General features: G+C 34.1%; 1 protein-coding gene across 2 annotated transcripts in view; it reads left to right on the top strand.

The window, feature by feature from the left end:
- Positions 1 to 21,812, top strand: part of C17H8orf88 (chromosome 17 C8orf88 homolog) — a 42,380-nt gene that overhangs the window by 9,351 nt on the left and 11,217 nt on the right. Inside the window, exons 4-7 of one of the 2 annotated variants that reach the window (XR_012327263.1) lie at positions 481 to 554; positions 766 to 792; positions 1,632 to 1,804; positions 7,824 to 7,896. Coding sequence is in view for 1 of the 2 variants with exons in the window: in XM_019925421.3 (XP_019780980.1) it covers positions 481 to 554; positions 7,824 to 7,896 (147 nt within the window). In the remaining variant the exon portion in view is untranslated. The remainder of the gene's footprint in view (positions 1 to 480; positions 555 to 765; positions 793 to 1,631; positions 1,805 to 7,823; positions 7,897 to 21,812) is intronic. The other variant, XM_019925421.3, reaches the window with a different exon arrangement.

Raw genomic sequence — 21,812 nt, 5'->3', positions numbered from 1 at the left:
AGGGGTTTATTAAGCAGAAAAGTTAAGTAAATCAGAAATTAATTTTAGCCTTTCTCAGCATACTTCTGTACTCTCTGGACAACTCACATCCTCAAAGAAATCTACTTTTTCTTCAAGACCCAGATTGAATTATTTCTTTTCGTGAAGCCTTAGTTGATACCCCCAAAGCCCACTCTACTCTCCCCTGGTATCTTCTCTGTACCTGTCACATAACTTATTTTTATTATAGTCATTATTTATGAGCTTCTTTTTTAAAAATAAGCTATGAACTCTTTTATCTCTGAGCTTTTTTCATGCTTATAAACCCACCTCCTAACATGGTGGCTGACATTTCATTGTGTTGAGTAAATGAACTATCAGAAAACATTTCAAAACAGTGCCTAGAATATCCTAGGTACTTAAGGTTTTTAGGTGATGGTATACCATTTATTGAAGTAATAGATATTTAAAACGTTTTTTTTTTTTTTTCTCTCCTAACAGGAACAGTATTCCCTTTCAACTTCCAAAACGAATATCCATGCAACACCCAGTACTTACAAAGTGGAGTTAGCAGAGTAAGTCTTAGAAGTTATGATAAAATAAAGCATTACAACTGGAAAGTAACATTTGTTAGATGGCTGTTGTGTGCCAGGTACTATACTAAGTGCTTTATATACTTTTTAAAAGTTATGATCTATTTCAAGCATATATTAAAGAGAATAAACACTTATTAATACCCATTGCTCACCGTTTTCAAATCTAAATATTTTATTTTATTTGTTTTAGAAAATGTTAAAGCAAAAAACCTTACAGGTAAAATTTTAAAAACCTATATATCCCTGCACCGTCCCATTTCCTTCCCATACTTCCCCAAGATAACTGTCCTCAATTTATTATTGTTTTCGTGAATGTATTAGTACTTTTGCTATAACAAATAGAATTGTTTTAACTGTTCTACAATTTTATATAAATAATATTTTACCTACACATATTCTGCTATGTTTTTTCACATTTAGGTTTATATTTAAAATTTTCTCATTTAATTTTTTGACTAAATAAAATAGTCACAAATTTAAAAATTCAAAATATACAAAATGACATTTAGTGAAGTTTCCCTCCAATCTCTATCCCCCGGTCACCTATTTCCTCTGATCAGAAGTAACCATTGTACCCCTTTCTTATCTAGAAACTTTCAGAAATACATTATGCATAGACAAGCATAAATATATTTACAAATGGAATACTAGGCAACTGTTAAAATGAGTAAAGCAGTTCAATATGTGCTGATACAGAATAATCTCTTTATATATATATATTAAGCTACCACATTTCTTGTTCCATTTTCTGTCATGGGCATGACACTTGTTTCTGTTTTATAATAGAAATAGAAATATTTTATAATAAATGCTACAATAAACACCCATCTATATGTTATGTTTAATACATGTTTGAGAGGTTCTCAGTAGTATAAACCTGGAGTAGAATTGCTATATACTGTCAAATTTCTCTCCAAAGTGATTTGTACAAGCAATGCATGAAGTACTCTGATTTTTCTGCATCCTTACCCTGTTATTGTCAGACTTTCACTCTTTTTTTTTTTTTGCGGTACGCGGGCCTCTCACTGTTGTGGCCTCTCCCGTTGCGGAGCACAGGCTCCGGACGTGCAGGCTCAGCGGCCATGGCTCACGGGCCCAGCCGCTCCGCGGCATGTGGGATCTTCCCGGACCGGGGCACGAACCCGTGTCCCCTGCATCGGCAGGCGGACTCTCAACCACTGTGCCACCAGGGAAGCCCGTGACTTTCACTCTTTTTTCATGTTTAATGGGTGAGAAATGTATCTTGTCGGTTTTAATTTTTAATTCTTTATTACTTTGAGTGCAGCATCTTTTCTTATGTTTAATTTGGCCATTTGGTTTTTCTCTTTTGTGAATTATCAGTTCATATCATTTGCCCATTTCTCTTTGTCTGTGAGAGAATTGTTTTTTGTGTGTGTGTGTGTGTTTTTCAAACTTTAAAATTTTAATGTAGTCATATTTTAAATTTTTTATGATTTCATTCTTTGTGTCATTGTTTATGAAGTTTTCTCATCCCTAAGATCAAAGGATATTTTTCCTACATATTCTTCAAAAAGATTTAAAGTTTTGCTTTAATATTTAAGTGTATAGTCTACCTGAAGTTAATTTTTGTATGATATAGATAGAAATCTATTTTTTTCATATAGAAGACCAGTTGTAAAGCACAATTCATTGAATGATCTATTCTTTCCATTCAGATTTATGCCATCTTTACTGTATAAGTTTTCAGATAAATAGGGCCTGTTTCTGGACTCTTAATTCTTTTCCATTGATCTATTTGTGTATCTCTGTGTCAGTACCATGATATCTTAATTACACTTGCTTTATATTAATTTTTTAAGCCATTGTAATGTTTTGTTTTATCTGTTCCAGTAGTTAGCATTTCCCTAATTAATACAATAATAATATTCATACCTCTCTTTGGAACCCTTGACCTTCTTTTAGAAACTTTATAAGTAAAAAGGAGTATATTAATATTGTAAATTTTATAGAGAAAAATCAGTTAATTAGATATACTTCTAAGTTTAAAATTTTGTCTGCTGCTTCAGTTATAATGCAAAAGTGACCAGACTCTATGTCAGAGATATATCACATAATTTATAATGAAGGACACTTTTTACTAACTCTCTGTATTTTTTTAAACCAACTTTATTAAGGTATAATTTACATACAGAAAAATGAACCCATTTGTTCAAAGAGTTTTGATAAATATATACCTCATGTAAGTAACCCCACAATGAAGCTATAGAGCTGTAGTTTCATCTTCCCCCAAAATACTCTTTTATTCCTTTATAGTCATTCACCATCCCCACTTCCACTAATCCTAGTGCTCCCTCCTCCAGGCATCTGCTGATCTGCTTTCTTTAACTATACATTAGTTTTGGCTGCTCTAAAATTTCATATAAATGAAATCACACAGTCTATATTCTTTGGTGTTAAATTTTTTTTTGCGGTACGCGGGCCTCTCATTGTTGTGGCCTCTCCCGTTGCGGAGCACAGGCTCTGGACGCGCAGGCTCAGCAGCCATGGCTCACAGGCTTAGCCGCTCTGCGGCATGTGGGATCTTCCCAGACCGGGGCACAAACCCATGTCCCCTGCATTGGCAGGCACTCTCAACCACTGCACCACCAGGGAAGCCCTGGTGTTAGATTTTTTTTGCTCAGCATAATGTTTTTGAGATTCTTCCATGTCCTTGTAGATAGCAGTAGTTGGTTTGTTTTTAATTTGGAATAGTATTCTGCTGTGTGAATATAGGACAATTTATTTATTCCTCAGTTGATGGACATTGGATTGTATCTAGTTTTGGGATATTATGAATAATGCTGCTGTGGATAATTGTGTTCACGTCTTTGTGCGGACATGCACACAATACCCAGGAGTGGAATTGACGGATCATATGTTAAGTTGGTTTAGAAACTGCCAAAATGTTTTCCAAAGTGGTTGTACCTTCTTACATTCCCACTAGTAGTGTGTGAGGTACCAGTTGCTTCACATCCTTGTCAACACTTGGTATAGTCAGTCTTCATTTTTAGCCATTTTAGTGTGTGAGTAGTTGTATCTCATCGTATTTTATATTTGCATTTTCCTAATAATTAATGAGATTGAGCATTTTATCATGAGTTTATTTATCATCTGTAGTTTTCTTTTTTCTTTTTGGTGTCTGTTCAGATCCTTTGCATGTTTCTAATATTTGAGTTGTCTTTTTATTCTTTTATTTTAAAAAATTATTTTAAAAGATAATATACAAAAGCAAATCACTATATCCTATATGTGTGAATTTATTTCTAAACTCTATTATGTTCTACTGATTTATATGTCTGTTTTTTTCTATTGAGATATAATTGACATATAATGTGTAAGTTTAAGGTATAGAATGTGATGATTTAATACATGTGTATGTTGTAAAATGTTTATTTACCACAATGGGTTCAGTTAACATATCCTTCATTTCACATAATCACTATTTTGTTGTTGTTGTTTTGTTGTAGTGAGAACATTAAGATATACCCTCTTAGCAGCTTTCAATATACAATATAGTATTGTCAACTATAGTTATCATGCTATATACTAGATTCCCTATATGTCTATCTCTTGGTCACCATCACACTTTACAGACTGCTGTAGCTTTCTGATAAGTCTTGAAATCAAGTAATGAAAGTTCATTAACTTTATTCTTTTTCAAATTTGTTATTCTGGGTCCTCTGCATTTCCATATAAGTTTTAAATGAGGCTGTCAATTTCTACAAAAGAGCCTATTGGAATTTTGATTGAGTTTAAAAATTAATTTGAAAAGAATTAACATCTTAATTTTGAGTTTTTGATCCATAAACATGACATTTCTCTCTGTGCTTTGTTTTTTTCAGCATAGGGGTCTTGAGCATCTTTTGTCAAATTTATAAGCATTTTGTATTTTTTGATACTATTGTTAAGTGGTATTTTTTGTAAATTTCAAATTCCACATCTTGGATACTAGGATATAGAAATACTATTGATTTTTGTATATTGACCTTGCTAAACTCACTTAGATCTCATAGCCTTTTTGTAGTGTATTCCCTCCCATTCTTGCTCTATTGTCATAATTTTACTTTAGCTTGTGCTATAAATACACAGCACATTGCTACTATTTTTGCTTTTGTATATTATATTTTAAAATAATTTTTTAAAATAAAAGAATTAATTTTATTTTACCTTCATTTATTCCATTTCCAGCACTCTTAATTTCTTTGTGTAAATCCATGTTTATTACTGGTATTATCTTTCTTCTGCCTGAACAACTTCTTTTAATCTGTTTTTTTAAATTATTACCTCATAAATAAGCACTTGAAAACTTTGGCTTAACAACAACTTATTATCTTTCATGGGTCTGTGGGCTGACTGGTCTTAGGTGACCATTTCTCAAAGATGTGGTTGCAATCAGATAACATCTAGGTCTGGAGTGCTTTAAAGTCTTGACTGGACTGGATGGCCAGATGGCTCACTCACATGGCAGGTAGTTAATGCTGGCTGTTGGTTTAGAGTTTAGCTGCCCCTGTAGACTGGAAGGGGCACCTACAAATGACCTCACCAAATGGCTTGGGCTCTTTACAGCACCACATCTGGATTTCAAGACTAAGGCCTGCAAACCAGCAGGGGCCTGTCATATTAGATTGGTCTGAGCAATCATAGAGCTTGCTCAGATTCAAGGGGAGGAGATAAAAGAATGTCAAGAATTTGTGGCCATCTTTGATCTGTTTAAGAATAATATGAATTTCCCTTCATCTGTATTACCAATTCATGGCCTTCACCCATTCTTTTTATTTATTTATTTATTTATATTTTTTAATTAAAAAAAAGTTTTATTGGGGTATAGTTGTTTTACAACGTTGTGTTAGTTTCTGCTTTATAGCGAGTGAAGTGGAGTTCCCTGTGCTATACATCAGGTTCTCATTAGTTATCTATTTTATATGTATTAGTATATATATATATATATATATGTCAATCCCAATCTCCCAATTCATCCCACTTCCTCCTTCCCCCTTGGTGTCCATACATTTGTTCTCTACAACTGTGTCTCTGTTTCTGCCTTAGAAACAGGTTCATCTGTACCATTTTTCTAGATTTTCTCTTTCTGACTTACTTCACTCTGTATGGCAGTCTCTAGGTCTGTCCATGTCTCTACAAATGACCCAATTTCGTTCCTTTTTTATGGCTGAGTAATATTCCATTGCATATATGTGCCAGTCTCAGAGACCTCTGGGACAATATTAAATGCACCATTCTTTTTTATAGGCTTTTTTCCCCATTGTTTCCTAGGAGCTCCTTTATACTACAGAAATTAGTTCTTTATGAGTTACAGTATTTTTCCGGTTTACATTTTGCCTTTTGAGAGTGTTTATAAATCTTACTCTTTAAATTTTCATCCTAGGAATGGATGTTGATATGAATTTGTCTCTTCCTGTTCTCCTTCCTTATCTCAGTGGTGTACATTTGTTTAAGATAAGTGACAGGGTCTGGGAACATTTTTGCTATAAAAATGAAAAGGCTAAATAGAATATCTAGGTGTGCAGATTGGGTATTTTACCACAAATTGCAAAGAACCTTGACTTGAAAAAAAAATGGTGTTTATTTTGCTTTACTCAAGCCTAGTCAACATTTTTCGTTTCCTAAACTAGCCATATTATCCCATGTTTTGCAGCTCAAAGGCTGCTTTTCTTCCATAAACATTCATTTTTCACCGGTCAGCCAGCCTAACTCCTATTAATCCTGTAAGTGTTGTTTAAGCATCACTTCCTATGTAAAGTGTTTCCTGAAATTTCTAAGTCAAATTTGATACCCCTTCCTTCCATTGCACCTTCTGCATATCGTTATTATAGAACTTCTCAAGTTTTATTGTCATTTAGTGTTTTATTTTTCTACCTTTTAGTTTGTGATCCCTCCAGAAACATATACTGGAATGTCATGTTCATCTTTTTTTTTTTTTTTTTTTTGCGGTACGTGGGCCTCTTACTGTTGTGGCCTCTCCTGTTGCGGAGCACAGGCTCCAGATGCGCAGGCTCAGTGGCCATGGCTCACAGGCCTAGCCACTCTGTGGCACGTGGGATCTTCCCAGACCGGGCACGAGCCCCTGTCCCCTGCATCAGCAGGCGGACTCTCAACCACTGCGCCACCAGGGAAGCCCTATGTTCATCTTTGTATTCCCAATACAAAGCACAGTGCCAGTCATGTAGTAGGCACTCTGTGTTTGTTAAATGAGTGGGTTTAATAGGGCCACTGCTATCCATTTGGTGCCTTTACAAGAATTAGAAGAAGAACAAAAAATTTTATAAAAATACAGATTTTGTTAGAATAAGATACCTTGCTGCCACCTGCTAGGATATCTGCCACATCTGTGCTGTGAATGGTACCCCTTTAGATCCACATTCTTCATGACTATATGCAGTAGCCCTGAGTTTCAAAAGCTAGCTTGACTACCTCTTATCTATGTACTTTTGGATTTGTTACTAAACACTTTTTGTCTTGATTTCCCTTGCCTGTAACATGGTGATCATAACACTTTCTTTATTTCCTTGTAAGATTATGACAGTTAAATGAGATAAGACATAGCTAATCACCTTATAAAATTTTAGTAGGTGTACTTTCTTACATGCTATGAAAGATTTGAAATAATCTACATTTTCAGTTGTTAATATGTGCAGGCATGACAAAGTAAATTTACTTTTTTTCAGCTTTATTGAGATATGATTGACAAATACAAATTTAATCTATTTAGCTTGAACAACATGATTTTTTTTAAAAGTTATGCAACCTGATGATGTAATATACATACATATTGTGATATGATTACCACAATCAAATTAATTAACACACACAATTTATATGGAAACACAAAAGACCCCAAATAGCCAAAGCAATCTTGAGAAAGAAAAATGGAGGTGGAGGAATCAGGTGTCCTGACTTCTGACTATACTACAAAGCTACAGGAATCAAAACAGTATGCTACTGGCACAAAAACAGAAATATAGATCAATGGAACAGGATAGAAAGTCCAGAGATAAATCCACGCATCTATGGTCACCTAATCTATGACAAAGGAGGCAAGCCTATACAATGGAGAAAAGACAGTCTCTTCAATAAGTGTTGCTGGGAAAACTGGACAGCAACATGTAAAAGAGTGAAATTGGAACACTCCCTAACACCATACACAAAAATAAACTAAAAATGGATTAAAAACACAGTGTTAGATAAAATTTTAAAATCTTAGATAAAAAGTGTATTTTCTTCTTTCAATAGTGTAAGACGAGTGGAATGCAAGCCTTTTCTCAAGGTCTTAATGAACAACAACATCAGTCTCCAGTTAAAAAAGGTAAATTTTTATCATAATTCTCAACTTTCATAAGAGAGTTTTAGCACTCATGTAAAGTTAATATTTGCTTAGCTGCAAACCTTAGGTACATAAGAAATTTTATTATATTCTTTTGGTTGATTTCTGTCTATATTTGGTTATAGGTTTGACTGCTCTAAAGGGGAGACCACAATAACAGTGACTGAAACAAGATAGAAGTTTATTTCTGTATCTTCTGTATCATGTAAAATTTTGAGCTGGTGTACTCATTCTGGTTTGTGAAGTTGCTACCAGCCCCTGTATTATACTGTCCTATGGCTTTACCATCCTCAATACATGGCTTCTATCTTATTGCACAAGATGAATGCCTCTGCTCCAGCCACATGTCCCCTCTCTAGCCATCAGGAAGGAAGGAGGAAGAAAGTTCTAAAAAGTATCACCCAGAAGTTGCATATATAACTTCTATTTAATTTCTCATTGGCCAGAACTTAGTCATGCTGTACAAAGCAGACTGGAAAATATAATCTTTAGTTTTCCAGCCAGCTAATTCTATTGCTGAAGCAGAAAGGAAGAATTGCTCTTGCGAAGAACAAGTAGTCTTTCCCACACCAGCTACTTTTTAATAAAGTAAAGATTATTTATTAATTTAGTTTCCAAATTTTTGTCAACCAATCTGTGTATGTAATTTAAAAGTTACAAGTTATAAAAAATACTCTATTAGCATTTTCTTCTAGTATTTAACTCCATATTCTAAAGAAAATATTTAAATTGTTTCCATATTTCTCATTTTTTATATTATATTTTGAAAGCGTCTTTTGGAAAATGAGAATTTATGTCTTTCACATCAGTCCCCTCACTTCTTCAACCCTTCTATCTACCCCCTCCCCATCACATAGTTATTTAAATTTCATTTAGAGCATCATCACTCTTTATATTATATGACTATATAAATACAGTTGCTTGGCTGAGAGGTGCATACCTCCGTTTCATACAATCCGTCTTTTTTCCTGGAGTTAACGTTTGTCTTGTTTTTCTATGCAACTGTTGTTAACTTTGTGCATCAGTTGCTCCAACAACTCTGCCACACTTATATATATTTTCCTTATGGTCATATATATCAGTTGGCAGTTTTTCCCCTGAAGGAGACTTTCCTTTTAGAATCTTCCATTATCCTGTTCCAGTATGGATTAATTACTCTTCAGTACTGCTGTGAAGCTGTTTTCCTGGAATGGACTTCTACTGTTATCTGGGGATATTCCCCTTGCAATTCTCAGGTTTCTTTTTTCTTCTTTTTGATTGAAGTAAAACTCATCATTTAAACCATTATAAATGTACAATATCATGCAACCATCACCACTATCTAATTCCAGAACATTTTTATTACCCCCAAAGCAACCTCATACCCATTAAGCAGTACTCCCTCATACAGTCCTCTCCCCAGCCACCAGCAAACACTAATCTGCTTTTTGTCTTTGTGGATTTACTTATTCTGGACATCTCATTTAATATAATTATAAAATATATTACCTTTTGTTTGTGGCTTCTTTTATTTGCCATAAGGTATTCAAAGTTCATCCCTGTGTAGCATGTACCAGTACTTCATTCCTTTTTATGGATGAATAATATTCCATTGCATGGGTAAGCCACATTTTATTTATTTCTCAGTTAATGGACATTCAGTTGTTTTTACTCTTTGGCTGTTATGAATAATATTGCTGTGAATATTTGTGTACAGATTTCTGTTTGAACACCTGGTTTCATTTCTCTTGGATATATGCCTGTGAGTAGATTTGACAGGTCGTATGGTAGTTCTGTGTTTAACATTTTGAGGAACTGCCGAACTGTTTTCCACAGTGGCTATACCCCTTTACATTCCCAATAGCAATGTGTGAGGGTTCCAATTCCTTGACATCCTTGTTAGGATCTTTTTTTTTATCATAACCAATCTAGTGGGTGTGAAGTGGTATCTCATTGTGATTTTGATATTTATTTCTCTAATGATTAATGATTTTGAGTGTCTTTTCATGTGTTATTGGCCATTTGTATTTCTCCTTGGAGAAAGGTCTATTCATGTCCTTTGACCATATTTTAATTAGGTTGTTTTTTTTTTGTTGTTGAGTTTTAAGAGTTCTAGATACTAGACCCTCATCTGTTCTCTCCCTCTCTCTCCCACTTCCCTTCTGCCTTCCTCCCCTTCTCTCTCTCCCTATGTATGTGTGTGTGTGTCAATGTGTGTGTGTAATAAATATATACATATATTTATTAGGTATTAGATATGTGTATATAAGACCCTTATCAGATATGTAATAATAGACACTAGACTCTTATCAGATATATAATTGTCAAGGACTTTTTCCTTTGTCTTTTCATTCTCTTGATAGTATACTTATATGTACACATTTTTTTAAATTTGTTGAAGTCCAATTTATCATTTTTTCTTCTGTTGCCCTTGCCTTTGATGTCATTTCTGAGAAATTGCCAAATCTCAGGTCATAAAGGTTTATCCCTATGAGTTTTACAGTTTTAACTCTTACATTTAGCTCTTACATTTAGGTCCATTTTGAATTAATTTTTGTATATGGTGTGAGTTATAAGCCAACATTCACTTTTTAAAATTGAGGTATAGTTGATGTACAATATTATGTAAGTTTCAGGTATGCAGAATACTGAATCAATTTTAAAGGTTATATTTCATTTATAGTTATTATAAAATGTTGGCTATGTTCCCTGTGTTATACTATATATCCTTGTAACTTACTTATTTTATACATGGTAGTTTGTACCTCTTAATTCCCTGCCCCCATATTGCCCCTCCCCCTTCCCTCTCCCTACTGGTAACCACTGGTTTGTTCTCTATATCTGTGAGTCTGTTTCTTTGTGTTATATTTAATAGTTACTTTCATTTTTCAGATTCCACATATAAGTGATATCATACAGTATTTGTCTTTCTCTGACTTATTTCACTTAGCATAATACCCTCCAAGTCCATCCATGTTGTTACAAATGGCAAACTTCCATTCTTTTTTGTGGCTGAGTGATATTCCATAGTATATGTATACCACATTTTCTAATTCCATTCATTTGTTGATGGACACTGGGTTGCTTCCATATCTTGGCAATTGTAAGTAATGCTGCTGTGAACATTGGGATGCATGTATGTTTTCATTTTTTTCAGATAAATACCCAGGAATAGAATTGCTGAGTCATATGGTAGTTCTATTTTTAGTTTTTTGAAAAATCTCCATTCTGTTTTCCACAGTGGCTGCACTAATTTATATTCCCAACAAAAGTGAACCAGGGTTCCCTTTTCTTCACATCTTCACCAACATTTGTTATTTGTGTTCTTTTTCATGATAGACATTCTGACAAGTGTGAGGTGCTATCTTGTTATGATTTTAATTTGCATTTCTCTGATGATTAACGATGTTGAACATCTTTTCATGTACCAGTTGGCCATCTCTATGTCTTCTTTGGATAAATGTCTATTCAGGTGTTCTTCCCATTTTTTAATTGGGTTGTTTGTTTTCTTGATGTTGAGTTGTATGAGCTGTTTATGTATTTTAGATATTAACCCCTTATTGGTCATATCATTTGCAAATATTTTCTCCCATCAGTAGGTTATCATTTTGTTTTGTCAGTGGTTTCCTTTGCTGTGCAGAAGCTTTTAAGTTTAATAGGGCCTATTTGTTTATTTTTGCTTTTATTTCCTTTGCTTTAGGAGACAGATTCAAAAACATATTGCTACAATTTATGTCAAAGAGTGTTTCACCCATGTTTTCTTCTAGGAATCTTATGGTTTCCAGTGTTACATTTAGGTCTTTAAACCATCTTGAGTTAATTTTTGTATATGGTGTTAGAAAGTGTTCTAGTTTCATTCTTTTACATGTAGCTATCCAGTTTTCCCAGCACCACTTATTGAAGATACTTTCTTTTCTCCATTGTATATTGTTGCCTACTTTGTGGTAGATTAAATGACCATAAATTCATGGGTTCATTTCTTGGTCCCTCTGTTCTGTTTCATTGATCTATGTGTATGTTTTGTATCCTACTGTTATTTTTTTTAAATTGAAGTACAGTTGATTTACCATGTTGTGTTAGTTTCTGATGTACAGCAAAGTGATTCAGTTATACATACACACACACATATATATATATTCTTTTTCATATTCTTTCCATTATGGTTTATTACAGGATATTGAATATAGTTCCCTGTACTATACAGTAAGACCTTTTTGTTTATCCATACTGTTTTGATTACTGTAGCTTTGTATATAGTCTGAAGTCAGGGAGCATGATACCTCCAGTTCTGTTCCTCTTTCTCAAGATTGTTTTGGCTATTTGGGGTCTTTTGTGTTTCCATACAAATCTTAAAATTATTTGTTCTAGTTCTGTGAAAAATGCCATTGATATTTTCATAGGGATTGCATTGAATCTGTAGATTGCCTTGGGCAGAATGCTCATTTGAATAATATTAATTCTTCCAGTCCATGAACAAGGTATATCTTTCCAAATATTAGTGTCATCTTCAGTTACTTTCATCAAAATATTAGCAAACTGAATCCAACAATACATCAAAAGAATCATACACCATGATCAAGTGGGATTTATTCCAGGATGCAAGGATTTTTCAATATCTGCAAATCAATCACTGTGACACACCACATTAACAAATTGCAGAATAAAAATTATATGATCATCTCATTAGACACAGAAAAAGCTTTTGACAAAATTCAACATCCATTTATTATAAAAACTCTGTAGAAAGTGGGCATAGAGGGATCATACCTCAACATAATAAAGGCTGTATATGACAAGCCCACAGCTAACATCATACTCAATTTTGAAAAGCTGAAATCATTTCCTTTAAGATAGGAAAAAGACAAGGATGCCTACTCTCACCAGTTTTATTCAACATAGTATTGGAAGTCATAGCCACAGCAGTCAGACAAGAAAAAGAAATAGAAGGAATCCAAATTGGAAAATAAGAAGTAAAACTGTCACTGTTTGAAGATGACCTGATACTATTCATAGAAAATCCTAAAGATGCCACCAGAAAACTTCTAGAGCTCATCAATGAATTTGATAAAGTTGCAGGATACAAAATTAATATACAGAAGTCTGTTGCATTTCTATACACTAACAACAAATGCTCAGAAAGAGAAATTGAGGAAACAGTCCCATTTACAATTGTGTCAACAAGAATAAATACCTAGGAATAAACCTGCCTAAGGAGATAAAAGACCTGTACTTGGGGGCTTCCCTGGTGGTGCAGTGGTTGAGAGTCCGCCTGCTGATGCAGGGGACACGAGTTCGTGCCCTGGTCTGGGAAGATCCCACATGCCATGGAGTGGCTAGGCCCGTGAGCCATGGCTGCTGAGCCTGAGCGCCCAGAGACTGTGCTCCGCAATGGGAGAGGCCACAACAGTGAGAGGCCCGCGTACCGCAAAAAAAAAAAAACAACACCTGTACTTGAAAACTGTAAGACACCAACTTTATATTTTTGCATTAGGTATGCAGTTTTCTCATCACCATTTCTTAAAAAGACAGTTTTTTTCTTCATTGAATAATCTTGGCACCTTTGTAGAAAACCTTTGACCATAGGTTTATGTGTTTATTTCTGGACTCTCAGTTCTGTTCCCTTGATCTGTAAGTCTACCCTTATTTCAGTACCACACTGTTTTGTTTACTATAGCTTTATATTAAGTTTTGAAATTGGGAAGTATGAGTCTTCCAACTTTGTTCGTTTGCCAGGTTGTTTGGTTATTTGAGATCCCTTGCAATTCTATGTGAGTTTTAGAATCTGTGCTTCCATTTCTGCAAAAAAAAAAAGAAAAAGACAAGACTGTTGGAATTTTGATATGGATGGCATTGCATTTGTAGGTCACTTTGGGGGATTATTGCCATCTTAACAATATTGAATCTTCCAATCTGTGAACATGGGATATATTTCCATTTATTTAGGTATTCTTTAATTTCTTCCAGCAGTTTCTTACAGTTTTCAGTGTACAAGCCTTATACCTCTTTGGTTAAATGTATTCCTACGTATTATTTTTGATGCTAAAAAACTGGTTTTCTTAATTTCCTTTTTGTGTTATTTACTAATTGTGTATAAAATACCGCTGATTTTGTGTGGGGACATTTCTATGAGCTTAAAGAAATAAAGGATCATAAGAGAAAATTATGAATAATTAATTGTATGCCAATTAGGTAATTTAGATGCAATAGAAAAATTACTAGAAACACAGAAATTACCAAAACTTACTCAAGAAGAAATAGAATATCTGAGTAAACCTATAAAACATCAGGAGATTGAATTTGTAATACAAAATCTCCCAACAGAGAAGAGTCTAAGATTTGTTGGCCTTACTGGTGAATTCTACCAAACATTTAAAGAAGAATTAATACTAGTCCTTCCCAAGTTCTTCCAAAAAATTGAAGAGGAAGGGACACTTCTCAACTCTTCTATGAGACCAATATTACTCTGATATAAAAGCCAGACAAAGATATCACATGAAAAGAAAACTACAGACCAATATCTCTTAAAATACGGGTGCAAAAATTCTCAGTAAAATACTTGAAAACCATATTTAGCAGCACAATAAAAGATTATGCACTATGGCTAAGTGGGATTAATCCCAAGAATACAAAGGTGGTTCAACAGTTTAAAATTAATCAGTATAATACACCACATTAACAGAAGGCAGGGGCAAAGAAGATACATCACTATCTCATTTGATGCAGAAAAAGCATTTGGCAAAACCCAATACCCTTTCTTGGTAAAATCTCAGAAGCAAGGAATAGAAGGGAACTTCCTCAACATGACAAAAGGTAAAAACCCACAGCTAACATTGGAAATATGGAAATATGGAAAACCCACAGCTAACATTGTACTCACTGGTGAAAGACTGAAAGCTTTCCCCTCTAAGATAAAGAACAAGTCAAGGATGCCCACTCTCACCACTTTTACTTAACATTATGGAAGCTGTCACTTGAGCAATTGGTCAAGAAAAAGAAAAAAGACATTCAAATAGGAAAGGACAAAGTATTCTCCAGTCACACATGACATGGTCTTATGTGTAGAAATCCTAAAGAATCCACATAAAAAATTTAGACCTAATGAATTCAGCAAAGTTACAGGATACAAAGTCATTTATGATTTTAGTAATTTGAGTCTTTTTTTCTTAGTCTTCATCAATTTTAAACTTTTCAAATAACCAACTTTTTGTTTTGTTGATTTTCTCTGTTGCTATTTTATCTCTATTTCATTTATCTCCACTCTAATCTTTATTTCCTTCATCCTTGTAGCTTTTGATTTAGTTTGCTCTTATTTTTACTAGTTCTTTAATGTTTAATGTTAGATATTGATTTGAGCAATTTTTTTAGTATAGGCATTTATAGCTGTATGTTTTGCTCTGAGTGCTGCTTTTGCTGCATCCCATAGGTTTTGGTATGTTGTCTCCTTGTTTTCACGTCTCAACGTGTTTTCTCAGTCTTCTGTTATTTTTCTCTTTGACCCATTGGTTGTTTAAGAATATGTTTTTAATTTACACATATTTGTAAATTTTCCAGTTTTACTTCTGTTATTGATTTGTAGTTTCATTCCATTGTGGTCAGAGAGAATACTTTGCATATCAGTGTTTTAAAACTTTTTGAGACTTCTGTGGTCTAACGTATAGTTTGTCCTGGATGTTTTATGTGTACTTAAGAAGAATGTATATTCTGCTGTCATTGACTGAAGTGTTCTGTATAGTCTGTTAGGTCTATTTGGCTTATAGTGTTGTTCATGTCTTCTCTTTCCTTTTTGATCTTCTGTCTAGTTTTTCATTCATTATTGAAAGTGGGGTTTTGAAGGCTCCAATTGTTATTGTTAAACTGTGTGTTTCTTCTTTCAATTCTGTCAGTTTTTCCTTCTGTTGTTAGGTATATATATGTTTATAATTGTTTTCTTTTTAATGAATTCACCCCTTTATCGTTACATAATATCCTTTTTTTTCCCTTTTAACAATTTTTGTCTTAAAGTTCGTTTTCATCTAATGTTAGTATACCCTCTCCAGCTTTCTTTTGGTTATTGTCTGCATCAAATATCTTTTTCATTCTTTCACTTTCAGCTTATTTTGTGATTGGATCTAAACTGAATATCTTTAGACAACATATAATTGGATCATATTTTTAATCCATTCTGCCAATCTCTGCTTTTTAATTGTTTGTGACATTTAATGTAATAACTAATAAGGAAGAACAGCTCTACCCATTTTGCTATTTGTCTTCTATAAGTCTTTTATCTTTTTTTATTCTTCAATTCCTCCATTAATGCCTTCTTTTATGTTTAATAGATTCTTCCTAGTGTATCATTTTTATTCCCTTTTTATTTCCCTTGTCATATATATTTTAGTTATTTTCCTAGTGGTTGCACTGGGGAATAACTGAATTTACAACAATCTAGTTGGAATTAATATCAATTTAGTTTCAAAATTATATAAAACTTTACTCTTATATAGCTATATCCCACCTTTATGTTGTTATTGTCTTTATACATTGCATAATCTATCAACCTAGATTTGCATTTTTATGTATTTGTTTTTTAAATCATACAGGACAAAAGAGGACTCACATCCAAAAATTCATTGATACTGACATTTATATTTACCTATGTAGTTATGTTTACTGGTGTTCTTTATTTCTTCGTGTGAATTCTAATTACTGTGTACTGTCCTTTTATTTCAGCCTGAGGATTTCCTTTAGCATTTCTTGTAAGGCAGGTTTACAAGCAATGAACTCTCTCGGTTTTTGTTTATCTACAAATGTCTCGATTTCTTTTCATTTGAAGGTAGTATTCCAGATATAGATTTCTTGGTTGACGTGTTTTTTGCTTTTAGTAACTTTGTCATCCCACTGCTTTCTGGCTTCCATGATTTCTGATGAGAAATCAGCCTTTTCTCCAATTGAGAATCCCTTGTAAGTGATAAATTGCTGCTTTTCTTCAAGATTTTCTCTTCGTCTTTTAACAGTTTGCTTATAATGCATCTGAGTGTGAATCTCTTTGAGTGTATTTTGCTTGTAATTTGTTGAGCTTCTTGGATGTGTCAGTGTGTGTATTTCATCAAATTTGGGAAATTTTCTGCTATTTTTTCTTCAAACATTCTTTCTGCCCTTTCTCTCTCCCCTATCCTTCTGGGTCTTCCATTATGCATTTGTTGGTATTCTTGTGTAGTCCCACAGGTACCTTAGGCACTGTTCATTTTTCTTCATTGTTTTTTCTTTCCAGTCATCAGATTGGATAATGTCATTGACTTATCTTTAAGTTTGCTGCTTCTTTCTTCTGCCTGGTCATATCTACTGTTGAACCTTTCTAGTGAATTCTTCACTTCAGTTATTGTAATTTTCTTCTCCAGAATTTCTATTTGATTCCTTTTTATAATTTCCATTTCTTTATTGATATTTTAATGATATTGATATTTTGGCAAGACACTTTTCTCATGGTTTCCTTTAGCTCTTTGGGCATATTTAAATTAGTTTATTTGAAGTCTTTCTCTAGTAAGTCCAATATCTCTGCTTCCTCAGGGAAGGTTTCTATTAATTTCTTTTTTCCTGTGTGTGGGCCATACTTTATTATTTCCATGCCCTGTATTTTTTGTTGTTGTTGAAACCGGGTATTTTGAGTATTATAATGTGCTAACTGTGGAAATCAGATTTTCCCCCCTTCCCAGGGTCTGTTGTTCTTGCTTGTTGTAATTGTTGTTTTTTTTGCTTAATGAGTTTTCTGAACTAATAGTATAAAGTCTTTATTTGTCATGTGTGGCCATTCAAGTGTCTTTTTGATATCTTCATGGTCAGCTAATGATTTGGCACAGATTTCCTTTAATACCTAGAACCAAAAAAAGAAAAAAAGCCCTTTCCCAGTCTTTGCATATGACCTCTGTGTGTGTGTTGGGGTGTGCCTTCAGTACTCAGTCTGGAAGTTTACAGCTCTGCCTTTGCCTTCACTTATTGCTTGTGAGGAACCTGAAGGTCAGCCAGTGGTGAGAGCTTGGGAACTCCTCAAGCCTTTCTGTGAGCATGAGCCTAGCCTTTAGCATGCATGTAGCCTTCTAAATTCCTTGGAACATCTGAGAGTCTTTCAGTACCTTTATTCCCCAACACATCTCTTTCCCTAGCCTTTCCTCCTGAGCTTTTTGTTTTGCCTATTGTTTGCTCCAGTTGTTATCCCTTCCTAGGTGGAAGTGGCTAATACATTTCCATATAAAAGTTTTGACAAATAGATTCAGATAGTAGCCTCAGACCTGGGAGAGTTCTTAGGTGAAATATAGGCAAGTCCTTTGAGATGATTCTTCGGGGAGCCACCAGAGAGGTCAAAAAAAATGCCACCACTATTCTTTGAGACTGGTCTGTATTTCTCTCTCTAGTAGTGGGAACCTAAATCAGGAATGAGACCTGTTATTTTCAAGGCCACAGCCAAAGTGGGTTGGTGGAGATGTTCCCAGGCAAGTTAAAATGCCACAAAACTCTTTACCAAATTTAGCTGATTTTTTCTTCACTAAGCATTCCCCTGTTTTTTGCAAGGTTTTGATTAAATTCCAGAATTTAGGAAAAAGTTGATTCTGGAAGTTTTTGACACTTTATTTGTTGCTTTTGTGGAGGGAAGGACTTTTAGAGTTCCCTACTTGGCAATTTTCGCTGACATCACTCTCTTCTTAATTCCTTTGCTTTCTTCTTTCTTCATTTTGCTCAAGTGCATTCTCCAGGAGCTTCATTGTAAAGGACATTGGGTTGGTGAATTCTTTTAATCTGTGTATTTACTTACACACTTGATTGGTAGTTTGGTTGGATAGAAAATGCTGAGTTGAGGATGAACCTTAAAAACATCATGCTAAATGAAGAAGCCAGACACAAAAGATCTGATATCATATGATTCCACTGATATAAAATGTCTCAAAAAGGCAAATCTATAGAAACAGAGTAATGATTGCCTAGATTGGATTGGGAATGGAGAGTGACAACAAATGAGAGTGAGGTATCTGATGACAGTTGCTGTAAAAGTTCTATATTTCTCATTTGTGGCCACTCAGGTCTCTTTTGCGATATCTTCATGGTCAGCTAATGATTTGGCAGAGATTTCCTTCACTGCCTAGATCGAAAAAACAAAAATAGATTGGGGCAGTGGTTGCGCAACTCTGTAAATATACTAAAAATCATTCAATTGTACACTCAAAATGAGTGAATATTATACTATGTAAATTATACCTCAATAAAGCTATGGAGGAAGAGGAAGAGGATGAAAATAAGAATTAGTAGAGCTCTGCTTGGTAGTGCTGTCAAAACCTGCTGAGTGAAACACAGTGAGTGAATCTTCAACCTCAGGAGCCTGTGCTTTGGGAACTCACAAGAACAAGCTGGGTTTCCCTTGTGTTGATTAAATATAGAATTTGATTTTTTAAATTTCCAGATTGAAAATTATTTTCATTCTAAAATTTTAAGGCATTTTGCTTTATTTTCTAGCAGTCTATGTTAATTGGCTCTTAATTCTATGAAGTCCAGTGCCATTCTGATCCCCAGTTCTCCAAGGCCCTTAGTAAATGGCTTTGTCTTTTATTTCTGTTTTTTTGTTTTGTTTTGTTTTGCCATTGTTGCTCTGGAAGTATTTTGGATTGTGTGTTTACCTTAGGTTTTCTGAAATTTCCTATTGTTTTGTCTCTTTTTGTAGTCTTTTTTTTTTAACTCAAAGTTTTCTCCTGAGCAATTGGTGAACTTCTTCGATCTCAAGACTTAGGTTCTTCTGATGTGGAAATTTGTGGATATTTCTTTGATAATGTTTCTCATGTCCATTTTCTTTGTGTTCTCTTCCTAAAACTATTATATTAGTAATATATTAGTAACATTAGCCTACTTGACTCTGATTGTTTCTCTAATTTTCATATATTTTATTTCTTATTTTTCATCTTCTCATCTTTCAGGTTTACTTCCTAATAGCCTTCCTCAATTTCTTTATTTGGCAGCATAGTCCAGAGAACAACTTGGAATTGAGTATTAGCCATTAGTTCTTTTAAAAGCCACAAGTCATTTCCATCACTGGAAAATTCTTTCACTTCTTCCACATTGTGCAGCAGCAATCTCTCCTTTCCTCCCAGCAGTTTCACTCCTAGTTTTCCACCAAAGGGAAATGAAAAAATAGGTCCACACAAGAACTTATAGTATATCCAATTCATCCAAGTTGTCAAATGTTGGCTTAAAGTTGTTCATAGTATTCTCTTATTTTCTATTTAATGTCTATAGGACTGTGGTGATAACCCCTTTCTTATCTTTGATATTGATCATTTGTGTTCTTTTTCTTTATCAGTTAGTCTAGCTTGAGATTTGTCAATTTTGTTTCTCTTTTCAAAGAACCAACTTTTGGCATTTTAATTTTATATATTTTTTCTATTTTGGTGATTTTTCCTTTTTATGAATTCCTTTCTTCTATTTTGGGTTTAGTTTGCTCTCCTTTTTATAGCATTTTTAGGTGGATTGTTAGGTCATATGTTGTAGATATTCTCTTATAAGAATGTATAAGAACAAGTGATGGTAGTCAGAAAGAGAAAGACATATACCATATGATATCACTTATACGTAGAATCTAAACTGTGGCACAAATGAACATATCTACAAAACAGAAACAGACTCACAGACATAGAGAACAGACTTGTGGTTGCCAAGGGGGAGGGACATGGGGGAGGGAAGGACTGGGAGTTTGGGATTAGCAGATATAAACTATTATATATAGGATGGATAAACAACAAGGTCCTACTGCATAGCACAGGAAACTATATTCAATATCCTGTGATAAACCATAATGGAAAAGAATATAAAAAAAGAATGTCTATATGTGTATAACTGAGTCACTTTGCTGTACAGCAGAGATTGGCACAACATTGTAAATCAACTGTACTTAAATTTTAAAAAAAAATTACAAACCTAAAAAAACGGAATGTTTAAGAACAAAGCTGAAGGAATAACCCTCCTGTGAGATTTCAGGCAATACTAAAAAGCTACAGTAATCAAAGCAGCATGGCATTGGCACAAAAACAGACATATAGATCAATGGAACAGAATAGAGAGGCCAAAAATAAATCCACACACCTAAGGTTAATTAATACATGACAGAGGAGACAAGAAATAAACCCACACACCTACAGTTAATTAATACATGACAAAGGAGACAAGAATATACAATGAAGAAAAGACAGTCTCTTCAACAAGTGGTGTTGGGAAAGCTGGGCAGTTACATGTAAGTCAGTGAAATTAGAATACTCCTTCACAGCATTTACAAAAATGGTTCAAAGACCTAAATATAAGACATGACACCATAAAAATCCTAGAAGAGAACATAAGCAAAACATTCTCGGACACAAATCATAGCAGTATTTTCTTAGATCAGTCTCTCAAGGCAAAAGAAATAAAAACAAAAGTAAACAAATGGAACCTAGTCAACCTTAAAAGCTTTTCACAGCAAAGGAAACCATAAACAAAGCAAAAAGACATCCTACGGACTGGGAGAAGATATTTGCAAATGATGCTACAGACAAGGGCTTAATTTCCAAAGTATACAAACAGCTCATACAACTCAATATCAAACAAACAAACAACTCAATCAAAAAATGGGCAGAAGACCTAAACAGACATTTCTCCAAAGAAGACATAACAGATGGCCAGCAGGCACATGAAAAGATGCTCAACATCGCTAATTATTAGAGAAATGAAGATCAAAACCACAATGAGATATCACCTCACACTGGTCAGAATGGCCATCATCAAAAAGTCTACAAATAATAAGCACTGTAAAGGGTGTGGAGAAAAGGGAACTCTCTTACACTGTTGGTGGGAATACAAATTGGTACAGGCACTGTGGAAAATAGTATTGAGGTTCCTTAAAAAACTAAAAATAAAGTTATCATATGACCCAG

Source organism: Tursiops truncatus, chromosome 17 (assembly GCF_011762595.2).
Source record: "Tursiops truncatus isolate mTurTru1 chromosome 17, mTurTru1.mat.Y, whole genome shotgun sequence".
Classification (NCBI taxonomy): domain Eukaryota; kingdom Metazoa; phylum Chordata; class Mammalia; order Artiodactyla; family Delphinidae; genus Tursiops; species Tursiops truncatus.
The sequence above is the reverse complement of the archived record's forward strand: the minus strand, read 5'-3'. Positions and strand labels throughout refer to the sequence as shown.